Raw genomic sequence first — 13503 nt, 5'->3', positions numbered from 1 at the left:
AGCTTTGATGACACATAGTGAAGTGTCTCTCCACATTGCGCCACTTTGACGTCGCCACAATCGCCTTGCAAATGAGACACGCAGGTTTCTTTCACAGTTGTAAAAAAGTATTCCTCCTCCCATTCATTGTAAAAGTGATAAGATTTCTTCCTTTTTTCTGCTTGTTTTGGGGTCAGAAGCTGCATCCAGCGTCCATCTGTGCTGCGCCTGCTAAATTACTATCCACTAGCACTGGTTTAGTCACGTGCACGATACTGACCTTTGAACTAGAGTAGGTCAGAGGTGACCTAAACTTATCTACAGTTCATGGATAATTAACACATTTTAAGATATTGTCATTTTCAAATCAATATAAATGCAAGTGTGATTTAAAAAGAATAGCAACAGAACAAAATAAAATTTTAGTCGTAGTGAGTAGTGACGTAAGTTGTTCTATTTTAAGAACAGCCTGCGGGCAACTTCTGTGGTCTTTGCGGTGCCCTGGTGCCCGCGGGCACCGTGTTGGTGACCCCTGCATTAGAGTGTATATATCTTGTTCTATGTGGAGAGCAAATGTAATATTGAAATTGTTGCAATGGTTGGAATGTCCTCTTCTTTATTTTGTAGTAATGGTGGTGGTGATAGGACGTGAGAGCTCTTGTAAATATTGTTACATGACAGTAATGCATGACAAAACTATTTCAACGGGACTTAAATACTGATGAAGCGCAGTAACTGAGCACAGAAGGTGCTTGTCACCTGACCGTTTCACGGGTGAAAATGGTCTGTGTAGGCTTCTGATTGGTGTTGGCATTCTCGTACCGCCTGTCGACCTTCAGGACGCGTAGTGGGAGGATCTGTCTTGCACGCTGCCAATTGGCTGTGCTCCTCTAGTCTGTGTTCCGCTGCTTCCTTTCGCACTTTTTGACCTACGAGCAACAACATACGGCACACATTAACTAGCATACACATACACGCACACTACTTGTCGAACTCGTGCGCGATGCTGCTGAAACACAAAGTCCCTCCGATTCGTGGAGGACTCTGCTATCGTCATATTTGATGATTAACTACGCTATCCGGCCTGTAGGGAATAAGCTAATACCATCCGTGTCCTGCAGTTAAGGAAGCCTACAGAGCGGGTAAGCAACGTGTCGAAGTGGACCTGGAGGAAATAAGTTACTGCTGTAACCGTGCACGAAATCATGACCGAAAAACGGATGTCACGGTGGTATTTCGGTGGGCTCGCATCGTGTGGAGCTGCCTGTTGCACGCACCCCCTGGATCTTTTGAAGGTGAGCAGTTCAAGCCAGTGCACGCTCGTCGATGGTGCGTTGACGAGCATAGGCCTAAATATCAGACTGCAGCTTACTTCATCACATATTCGTTTACATAATTTATTATCACCATCTCTGCCGTAATCTTCTAGTGGACACATTATGTAGTATTCTCTTTTAATTATCCTAAAGTGTGTCAAGATTGTGCACAAGGGACATTTCGTCCACCTGACACATTTGTAATGAACAATAGCAGTAAACACTACACTGACCAGAGGGAATATAACAACCGTTCCAGAAGCAGCGTGACCGTAGCTGCATGTGTACTTTGTGTATCTTTGGATTTGTACATCCATGTTAACTGTAGTAATTACCCACATTTCTACCCAATGTGAAAATCCTCAACCACCGACCCTTTTTCTGTTATGACTGCTTTGAAAATGGCTGCTTATGACACCATTGAGAAAGTGGTGATCTTGATATGTGTCCTGTAATTTTGAGTTCAAGGTCTGTAATTATTACTTCATGACAAACGTCATGATACAAATTAAAGTTTGCGACTGAGGAATACATTTCCGTCAATTGAATTATAAGCTGTAAGAGGTAGTGTAGCAGTTTTATTGATGTAATTGAAACAAAACCAGATTATTTTTTCCGTCACATTGCCATACCCAGACTTACAGTCCTACTTGGTGGATTTTTGAGTTTTACTGAAATATATGGTACAAACTTGAGGCAGGCCATTTCAGTCAGTAATTTCTGCATGTTATGGTTTGAAGTTCTTCACTATCTCAAACAGGTGAAACCTCAGAGCCACATCCTACAACTGAGGGTTGCAAATTCTCTGGTTTATTTGTATCATTTAATGATTGATATTATATTACTTTTTTTTCGTGTGTGTGTTTTTCTTTGGAGATTTAATTGGTTGTGCAGCTACTTTTTTCATATTTTAATAATGAGAAATGACAGGAGAGGGATTTTGGATTCCATTCATGTTGAAGATCCAATTTATTGTTGGTGTAATTTTTTGTTCATTAAAGTCATTAGAAATTGAAAGCGATTAAGTAAATGCAACTGGCCCTCTCATGAGGTTTAATGACCTTTGTTGAGTAGTGAGACACTGATACACTGTGGCAACCCCTAACGGGACGAGCTGACAGACAGTGCTGGGTAGTGAGACATGTTGAAAGTTTTTATATAGAAAGCACTCCCTTATTCTATTTTAACTGGATTTGAAGGGACAGTGGAAGGCGGGTGGAGGTGCAAGGGGAGAGACATGAGGAAAAGATACGGCATGTAGTAAGATACTAGTAGAGAGTAAAGAGCATGTAGGTTCTGTTGAAAGAGGGGGAAGTTGATAATAGCAACGTGGCTTGTGAGTTAAAAGCAGTAGTACCTTGAGATAGGTGCAACTCGACAAGGTTTTCCAGCTACCAGCAGTCGTTGTTCCATATTTTTGTTGACATATGAGCAAAAATCCAAGACACGAGCCTTGCTTTAGGACATTACCTGTAGTTGGTGGATAGTTACGACATCAGCTGAGACTGCATCTCCCTGTCGTTCAGAATAAAGATGTAGCTCCTGTGTGCATGTGACTTTTGTGTGACTTTATCATTGTTTACATAACTTATATATAATTGATCATGTACAGGTGAGGTATGCATGTCTACTGGTTAATAAAATTGTTTTTTACATTTAAAAGGGTTTGTGGCTTTTTTACAAGGCTGGAACAGATTAAAATGATTTTTTTTTTTAAATTGGGAAAATTTGTTTGACTTAGTTCAGTTACGGACAAAATCAACTTGTATTTCAAGGTACAGTAATCACTTGCTTATTCGCACTTCAAGATGCATGGCTTAACTACTTCACAGATTTTTAGGAGGTTGTCACGTGATACAGTACGCACATGCTATTGGCTGACAGCATCCGTGTGTGCGCTGCAAGCAAGACTCAAAAGGTAATACAAGTATAAGGTAGTTTAATATCAGTATGGGGAGGGTTCATAAACGTATAAATTATCATAAATAATGAAATAAATAATTTGTCGCTATATCGTGCACTTCATTTTTCATGGGTGGTCCAGGAACACATTAAGTGCAAGTAAGGAGGGATTACAGTACTGTATTACTTTTAACAATATCAGAAGTCAGTTCCAAACAAGGGAAGAAATTAATGCATCTATAAAAGCCCATTATCAAAGAAGTCGATTAAAAAAGATAGATCTGCCTGATCTATTAGCCAGACTTATCATCTTGTGTGTAAAATATTTCATTACAGTGAGCTTGTGAAGTTTTCCTCGTCATGTAACTCACTGATGATTATATGACATCATCAACAAAGTTTAGTATTTTGTCCTTCACTTTTTCAAAATTCAAAGGGGACATACCTACAAATTAATTTTTTTTAAAAACTTTATTTTTAATTTTCTTAACAAAAAAATACATTAGGTATTCTTGGACATTAGACTATAGACCTCTTTTTTCCCCCCAGGACAAGGTCAGACATGTAAAAGGTTTTATTACATCTTTCATCATTCAATTAACAGCCAAATATTTTTAACACAATTCCACCTCCGATTAAATATGACCATCTTCACTTGAAATCTTGTAGCTCTTCACTGTAAGGCTCCGTCTCATGGAGACTTTTTTTTCTCTGACTCCATGGAGCTATTGGTGGTTTTGCATCATTGCAGTTCAGTTATCATCTTGGCAATCAGTGAGATAATCTGCAACATGTAGCCCTGATCCGCATCTCCCCAGGGATAATGCCCAGCAATAACAACTGGATCTGGACTAAAAGTCACCCCCAAAATGTTCTCCATTTCTTTTTTAATCCTTCTCCAGAAACCCTGGATTACTGGGCAATCCCGAAACACATGTGTGTGTGTGTGTGTGTGTGTGTGTGTGTGTGTGTGTGTGTGTGATCTCTTTTCATTCCACAGTTCGTCCAGCAAAAAGCTAATGAGTCATTGGCATATAGAGAGACGTTTAAGGGTGTATTTAAGTATCTCATTTTCAGTTTCCAATCAAATTGTTTCCATAATTGACTATTTGTTCCTTTATCACTGCTGGAGAATACATGCAAACAAGACCAAAAAAAAAAAATCACTGCTGGAACATAGATCTTCCTATTCCTTATTGTTAATTATGATAATTAATTCTATTACCCATTTTTCTTTGATGCTCCAAGTACTTTGGGAGATATCAGCCATGGGTGATAGCTACTGCTTTGATATACTGCTTTGATCTATGAAAGTAGGTTGGAGCACTAGTTTTGATCTTTGACTTATGCAAATAGGTATGGGTAATATTTTGAATTCAGGGGTGTCACGGGATGTTGCTGTCTCTGATTGCAGTGGTTCTTGTACTCTTGAGATTGATTCAGGGCCCCTGCAAATTATTTTAACTGCTGTCCACACTTTTAAAGTATGTTTTATCCACTCATTGTCTATTTTAAATTTATTGATAGATTTAATACTATGAAAAGGCAGGATTCCCATAGGTATTCCCTTGTACTCTGTTCTACCTTATCCACCATGGTTCCTCATCTTTTGTAACCCATGCCACTATTGCAGGTACAATAGGATAGAATAGAATAACTTAAATTTTTTTTAAATTAATTTCATGTCATCATACATGTCTTTTCTCATGTCTTTTGACATGAGATACATTTTAAGTCTTATTCTTGCCTTTTTTTCTGCCAAAAAACTTTGAAATTAGTTTAACATATTAAAGATATGGAAAATGGGATTTTCCATATTTTGTTAACATTTAGCTCGTGGCCATTCATAACTGGTGGACTGTGTGGAATTAATAACAACTCTAGTTTATATTAATGTCTTGTATTTATGAATGTATAAGGATCAGGAGCTGACATGCTGTTTTTGTATGTTTTATTTCAGTGTCACAGATCTTCTCAGTAAAATGACCTATCACTTTTGTTTACGTTTCGCGAGTGTCATAATCGCGCGGAAATCTGGTCATAAAAACATATACAATATCTCTGGTAGCTCAAGACATTAATTAATTATCCATTAAACCTTGGGAATTCAGAATACATACTATGGGTTGTCCGAAAATGATCTTACCTTCAAATCTCTTTGGGAATCCTCCGAAGTAAAGTGCTCATGGCAGATCCATGGCCATATGTAAATGTACATATGGCCATGTTCCAGGTCAGTGGTCCCCAACCCCCGGGCCACGGGCTATTGCCAGTCCGTGGGTCATTTAGTACCGGGCCGCACAGAAAAAAAAAAAAAAATTACGTTACTTCCGTTTTATTTATTTTGGAGTCTGAAAGATATTCTATTTTGAAAAGTGACGTATGTGCGGAATGGCACACAGACGAATGAATGCACTGATTGTAAGTCACTACATTTCAAAATAAACCTCATCAGTGCAGTCACTTGAATCGAGTTTTTAATATAATTATTTCTTACAATTATTTCTTATACAGAGATGTTGATTGTCAATTTATGAAAAAAAAGGTTTATTGTCTGCTGATGTCTGCATTTTACATAAAACCACTGTAGTCTAATAATGATTTATTATTAGACTACAGCTGTCCTGGCGTCATTAAAGATTATCGGGGAAATGAAAACCGGTCCGTGAAAATATTGTCTTAGATGAAACCGGTCCGTGGCGCAAAAATGGTTGGGGACCACTGCTCAAGGTTATCTGGATTTGCAGTTCACAGAATGTAAGATGTTGTGACTACATTGACGAGGGAAGTGAAGGAATTGTGACAGTGACAGATATTCTATGAGGCTGGAGAGCTACGCATGACACTGTAATAAATAATAATAAGATATTGTATACAGTGGTACCTCTACTTACAAATGTCTCTACATACGAAATGTTCTACTTACGAAACACCTCAACGGGAAAATATTGCCTCTAGTTAAGAAAGAAATTTTGAGTTATGAAAGGTAAAAATACAGTATGGGCTGCTACTTGCAGCTCCCAAAGGTTCCTGGACGCAACATTCTTATAGCTGCTCTGCCATTGGCTATTACCTAGCATCCTGGCATCCCATTGGCTAAGAGGGACCTCGGTGTGTAGCTAGATAGGTGTCTATGCAGCGTCCTCGTCATTCGGCCCTTGACCCATGACTTCTTCTGATAGTTTTACGTAAATATATCAACTTCTAGAGTATTTACTATGGACCCCAAGAAAGTGACGGAGAAAAGAGGAAAAGACAAAAAAGTTTTTTTTGTCCATACAAACAAAGCAAGAGATAATGGAAAAGCATGAAAAAGGGATGTGTTTGGTTGATCTTGCCAAAGAATATGGCCATAATGCATCTACAATCGCCACGTTATTAAAACAAAAGAAAGTTAAAGGAGTTTAAGGCATCACATGGGTGGTTGGAGAAGTTCAAAAGGAGGACTGGAATTCACTCTTGTTCGGCATGGTGAGGCAAGAGCACATGAACCAAAGAAGGCAAAAAACAATGAGGACAGCAGTTAAAAGGTAAATAATTGTGCTGTCCGGCGATTTAAAAAAAATCTAATTAATTACAGGATTTGTAATTAAGTGCATTTTAATATCGTACCTACTAAAGCCCCCCAAATAAAGAATTTGAATTCTACGACATTACAAAATTGTTGTGCATGACTAATCAATAGAATACACCAAGAAGAGAAGATTTGAAATCCACATTTTTATTGGTTAAGTGTGCTTTATAAATGAAATTCAAAAGAAAAAAGGTCAAGCACATCAGCAAACCAATTAGGCCAGGTGCATTTCTCAAAAATGTAATACAAATACAGTTAAATAAAATTCAGAAATAGAATAAGGCTAAGCCCCAAATAGGCATATAAGCAGACTCAAATCAAAATGAACACTAAAGCTGACTCAATACAGCAATGCAAAATGAATAGTATAACATGCCTCTAAATAAGGCAACATCAATAGCAAGACGCCAACAGGCATTTCCTTTAAAAGGGTAAGCTAACGTTACAACAGACAACTCTTTCCTTGACATGTTGTGCATTTAAATGATTTTTAATGTTAGGCTGGAGCTGCTTCGGTGATATGAAAATTCTCTTTTATAAAAGGTACAAATCACTGCGTTTTTGTTGATAGTAATAATAATAATAATAATAATAAAAGTCCACACTTTATTAATCCCTCATGGGGAATTCTCTTTACACTCACACACATGTACATACTGTATATACAGTATGTTAATCACAACATGTTACAGGTTACAGGCCCTGAAACAGACACAGCACACTAGGAGCCTGCAGGCATGCAATTAATAGTATAGTATAGAAGTACATATAGAGGTACAGGGGAGGCAGAGTGATGGTTCGCATTAGGAAATCGCGCCCCAATGAGCATCTTGTAGGGGGGACGATGCCTTGTTCAGGGCGCCTCGGCAGTGGCTGACAGATGAGCCTCCCACTGTAAGCTCACACTCTGATAGATGTCCTGGCGAGAGCGGGACTCGAACCACTGATGGCTGGGCGATCTGTCCTCAAGACGATTGGTCTACCGCTGAGCCACTGCCGCCCCAATAGTCCCGTCCTTGTTCTTTTTATAAATAAACTTTCTGCCCAAAGGTCCGAGTGGGCTTGCCTCGCTCTCCTGTGTCGCGTCCATCTCTGTTGTCAGTCACCCTGCTTTTGACTAGTGGCGCAGATATGAATTGACGTGACACTGCAGCCTGTGGGTCCCTCAATGGGCCAAATTTAAAGTGCTTGCGCATTGACTTGCCACTCACAATTAATTGTGTTAATTTTTATATCGTGTTAATTTGCAGCGTAATTAATCTAATTAACGCGTTAAACTGACAGCCCTAGTAAATAACCATCGTTTTTATTCTTCTTTGTTTTTTATATTATGCATAACTCATTTATTGTGTAATAATTGAATTGTAACATGTATTTGTTACATGTTTTGATGGATTTTCATACTTTATAAAACATGTCTGAATTTTGGGGGGCTTGGAACGGATTAGGGCAATAGCATGGAAAACACGTCTCTACTTACGAAATTTTCTTACAAAATTTCTTCCAGAACCAATTATTTTGGTAAGTAGAGGTACCACTGTATATTGGCAGAAGAATGCTGAGTTTTGAACTGCCAGGCAAGAGGCCTAGAGGAAGACCAAAGAGGAGGTTTATGGATGTAGTGAAAGAGGACATGAAGGTGGACATGAAGAGGATGCAGAAGACAGGGTTAGATGGAGGCAACTGATTTGCTGTGGCGACCCCTTACGGGAAAGCCGAAAGGAGAAGAAAAAGCGTATACCTATATTATGTAAGAATGTAATAACTGAAATCAAGAGCTGATATGTAGCTCGTTTGCAGGGTTTCCTTGAATACAGCCAAAACTGCTTTAAGGTATTCCAAGTTTTATTTTATGTCTGTTTTAGTCACATGATACACACAGGAGCTACTGACTGATAAAAGGAAAAAAGAAATTAACAATATATTGAAGAAAACAAAGGTGGTGTAACATCACTGATTGTTCTGTTCCCATTGCTTCACATTCTGGTGGAATACAAAGTATGACATTTATCCTCTACTGAACTATTAACACATTCTCATCCTTTTCTAACAGAGCATTGATGGACAGTAGCAGTGACTACACAGATTATCACAGTGTTAAGTTGCTCAGTGACAACAAGCAGTTCATTCTGTGGAATTCATATGCAACTATGTTTTAATGTCCTCCTCATGTATTCCCTTCTATCTGCTAAAGACGTTTATAGAATTCACTTTCTAAAAAAATACAGAAAACAGAAATGTATAGTCAATTCATTAGAGTGGATTAAAAAATTAAGACAAGTGAATTATTGTGCAAATCTTTAGGTTACTGACCACGTTACAGTCTGTTGCTCAGGTAAGACCATACAGCCGAGAGTCAGGAACAGACCCAGACCTCCACATCAAAAATGTAGTCTGCAGCATCACGCGTGATCTGGACAGATGTTAGTTTATCTGTGATGCAGTTTTTAACATGTTGAAACAGTGTTCAGTCTCCATGTACCTTGATGGGAATGTGGGTACCATCTATGCAGATAACCTAGAGCATGGCCATATTTACATTTACATATTACATATTTACATACGTAAATTCTTCGTAGGAACAGCGAGGTTTGTCAATATTGTAGATAGTCAATACAAGAAGCACCTGCAGATGCAGAAACCACACACTGGTTTGGGCTACTTAAATAATAAATATTGTGTATTAGTAGTAGTGAATGGGCAGTTTGACAACAGAACATTACTGGATGAGTTAAACTAAAAGACACACTTTTCAGATTGGCAAAGTAGATGGGTAATCTGGCTTTGTACTCCACATATGAGATGCCAGTCTGTGGTAGGTCAGAAACCTTTGGAAATAGTTGTGCTGTGTGACTCTGGGGAGTAATGTTTAGATCTGAGAAAATAAATCTCAAGATTATAATACATAACCTGTGTCTTTACTTTTTAAGAATTAAGTAATATTTTCTTCATTTAGATGCCATGGTGCTGCACTCTATATTGAAAATGATCATACTTATGTCTTTTCAGGTACATCTACAAACTCAGCAAGAGGTGAAGAAGAGGATGATAGGGATGGCTGTCCATGTATTGAGGAGTGATGGGCTGCTGGCTCTTTACAATGGCCTCTCTGCATCACTTTGCAGACAGGTGTGTGTGTGTTAGTATGTGTGTGTGCATGTTATTTTTGCACTTATATGTGTGTAATTTTTCCATTTGTTTTCTATGTAACAAATAGAGATGAAGCAGTGAAGATGCATGATGTGACCATGTAAAATCAAATGACCAATAAAAGTGAAATTATTAATGCTGCTAAAGGAAGGCTAAGGGCATAATTGGAAGAGCCATCACTACCTTCAAAAATCATAAAAGCGGCATAAATAACAAAAATAATACTCAAAATAAAACAACAGCAGAAACAAAATCAGTTCAAAAATTATTGAGTCACAATGTAAAATAAACACACCCTCATTTCAGTGATTAGAGTAGACTTCTAGATCAGAGCAGGAAACCATTGCAGTCCTAACTCTAACTTGCTGCACAGTATGTAAAAATAATGAATGAGCAATGGCATGATTGGCGTGAGTAAGACAACCTCTCCTCTTCCCTCTCCTCTTAGATGTCCTATTCCCTCACCAGATTTGCCATCTATGAGACAGTGAGAGACATGATGGGCAGCACCCAAAAGGGACCCATGCCCTTTTACCAGAAGGTTCTGCTTGGAGCCTTTGGAGGTGTGAACCCTTGTCCTTATATACATTTACACATTCATCATCACTCATAGAAGACCATCAACAGCATTTCGCTGCCAACAGGTTTTACTGGTGGGTTTGTTGGCACACCGGCAGACATGGTGAATGTCAGGTAACAAGACTTTGAAACATTCGGTATCACTTTCAATATTCAGCTGAGGCACACCAAGTAGTTTCTTCAAAGAATCTGTTTTGCCTCTAGAATGCAGAATGACATGAAACTACCACCAGAACTCAGGAGAAAGTAAGTGTTGATGATGTAACTAGCTTAAAATGTTTAGCTTTCCTCCAAATTAAACCTGAATGTTTTTTGCTTTCAGCTACAAACATGCCATCGATGGGCTGTTCAGGGTCTTTAAAGAAGGTGAATCCTCAACGATAATATGTCTGAAATATAATGCAAAGCACATGGTCGCATCATGTCTGAAATCTGACTTTCTTTCCCACAGAGGGTGTCAGAAGACTTTTCTCAGGAGCCACCATGGCCTCCAGCAGAGGAGCGCTGGTTACTGTGGGACAGGTATGTTACAGTGCAATGCGATTATTATGACTTTATTTTTTGAGTTCCCGTGTGTAATGTTTGTACCTGCACAACATTATTTTAAATGGCATGTCCCATCCATATGTCAAATTTGTGATCAAAAGTGGGATAACATTCTCAAAACTTCCTACACAAGGTAACAACGTACCATAGACGGTAATTTTCTATCAATTTCCAATTTTAATGAATTCATTCATCTTCATGAGAATTATACGACCTCTGTTCCAAAGTTATTGATTACTGGTTCTGCTGGAGTCTTTCCCAGCTGGCTACGGTCAAGAAGCATAATACACCCCGGATGAGACACCAGCTCTTTGCAGGGGCACATAAAAGACAGACAACTATTCTCCTACGGACAATTTGGAGTGACCAATTACATGTATTTGGTGATGGAAGAAAGCTGGAGAACCTAGAGAGAACCCATGCAGACATCGGGAGAACAGGGAGACTCAGCACGGGAAAACCCCAGGTGGAATCAAACCCAGGACCTTCTTGCTGTTAGCCAACAGCACCACACATTGCCCTGATTTGAATTCAAATTGATCAATTCAATGAATCGTCAAAATCAGTTAAGAAAATTTTTGGGGTTTTACACCTTATTTCTATCTATCAAAAATTATGCTGTGACATCTCCATTTTGCGACATGGTTTTTGCAAACAGGAAAATCGAATGCCTTTAATGATTGGATGAATATGAAACAAATTATTTTCATGACGATACTCGTAGAATTTCAACTCAAATTCTTGGCAGCCACAGACATTGACAGAACTTTTTGCAAAGAAAAAGATGTCGAACTATTCTTAAACTGAAGAGAGATGCAGTCTTCCCAGAGGCCTTGTCATGAGAACCAGTGTAAAGTATTGAAGAACTGGATATATTTTCAAAATAGTGAGCTAACATCACAATAAATATGTTTACATTTTTGTTTACAGTTAATTTCAGTGTAAATCAGTTGTAAATGACTATCAACTTCAACAAATCTACGCTCAACTGAACCCCCCCACCCTATTATTGGTTAGGCATTAAAGGGACAGTAAAGTTAATTTTAAGTGACATATATGTTATTCATCATTATGAAAAATAGAAGAAAAAATAAATTTTACATGTGTAGCATCATCCGTTTGGTCAAAAAAGCTTAAAATCTGTGCCGCAGCAGCTTCCGCGTTCAGTGGTCACATGGGCGTTATACGTCACTGGCGCCCAAACTAGCTTAGCAGCCATAAGAAATAATGCAACTCTAGACGCCATTAACTCCAAAACTATCATGGTTATCTGCGCGGTGAACGGTTGTGTCAACAGATCAGCAAGAAGACACAAAGACAAGGGCCTGTCGTTCTTTAGAATAACTTCTGAGAAGCTAGGAAGGAGATGGGGAGCAGGATAAACCGGGTCAAAATGACCCAGGATCCGAGGATCTTCATGAACACTTTACCTCGGAGGATTCCAAAGAGATTTGAAGGTAAGATTGTTTTTAGACAACCCATAGTATTTATTCTGAATTCACAAGGTTTAGTGGATAATTAATGTCTGGAGCTACTGTATAAATGTTGTTATTACCAGATTAGCATGTGGTTATGGCACTCGAGAAAAATAAACAATATCAAACGTGATAGACAGAAATGATGGGGTTCGTTTCCCCTTGTTAGTCATTTACAACAATTACCTCAGATTTCGGGGGGGTTATCTCCTTGATTTGGTTTACTTTGTGGATGGAAAAGTTAACCGCGCTAAAGATGCTAACGCGCTAGCCCGTCAATTGGATTTTCTATATTATGTTAGCATAGAGCTAACTGCTATTTATTACTGTTGGACTGTGTGGAATTAATAAGAACTCTAGTTTAACCTTAACAGTAAATTTATTTGAAAGTCCATCTCTCTTTCATGGAAAGTAGAGTTTATTACCAGGAAATTGTGACAAATTATAATAAATATTATCCAGAGGTAATTCAGATATATTGGTATTTATGTGATCTTCACTTATATCAAAAATGTAAAGCTCAACCTGCATGTTTGGGTTGATTCATGAAACTTTGATGTAATATTATTGTGTTTACATAAAGTGTGAAGTACATATTGTATTTATACGATGAATGTCAAGGAGAGGCGCATCCTAAAGCCTGATGCAGTTCCAAGTAACTTCAGCTGTACCCCCCCCCCCCCCCAAAAAAAAAAGAAAAAAAAAAGAGAAGAACAAGTGAAGCCTGGGCTGTTAAAAAGGCTTGCCAAGAGGTATGGCCAAAAAAAAGTTAAATTATATACTTGTATACTTATAAGTATACTTGTATGTATATTAATTTGGCAGTGGCTGAAAGGTGAGCTGACACGTCCTACTGAGCTGACAGTAAAAGTTTAAAAGCGTAAAGGTAATTTCCCAGTTGTATGGACATTAAAGTGATTTAATCTTTAATCTTAATACTTGCACACCCTCATAGATTTCAGTTAAAATGTATTTATGTATT

The 13503-nt window shown here is 38.3% G+C and overlaps 1 protein-coding gene across 1 annotated transcript in view; it reads left to right on the top strand.

Annotated features, from left to right (window-relative positions):
• The first annotated feature begins 841 nt into the window (after window positions 1–841).
• slc25a10b (solute carrier family 25 member 10b) overlaps window positions 842–13503 on the top strand; it is a 30862-nt gene continuing 18200 nt past the window's right edge. The window contains exons 1-7 of the mRNA XM_068321298.1: window positions 842–1274; window positions 9781–9900; window positions 10370–10484; window positions 10566–10614; window positions 10705–10746; window positions 10823–10866; window positions 10952–11022. Of these exons, the coding sequence (XP_068177399.1) occupies window positions 1185–1274; window positions 9781–9900; window positions 10370–10484; window positions 10566–10614; window positions 10705–10746; window positions 10823–10866; window positions 10952–11022 (531 nt within the window). The 5' untranslated portion in view covers window positions 842–1184. The remainder of the gene's footprint in view (window positions 1275–9780; window positions 9901–10369; window positions 10485–10565; window positions 10615–10704; window positions 10747–10822; window positions 10867–10951; window positions 11023–13503) is intronic.

Source organism: Antennarius striatus, chromosome 8 (assembly GCF_040054535.1).
Source record: "Antennarius striatus isolate MH-2024 chromosome 8, ASM4005453v1, whole genome shotgun sequence".
Lineage (NCBI taxonomy): Eukaryota > Metazoa > Chordata > Actinopteri > Lophiiformes > Antennariidae > Antennarius > Antennarius striatus.
Note: the sequence above shows the minus strand (reverse complement) of the source record. Positions and strands in the feature narration are given on the sequence as shown.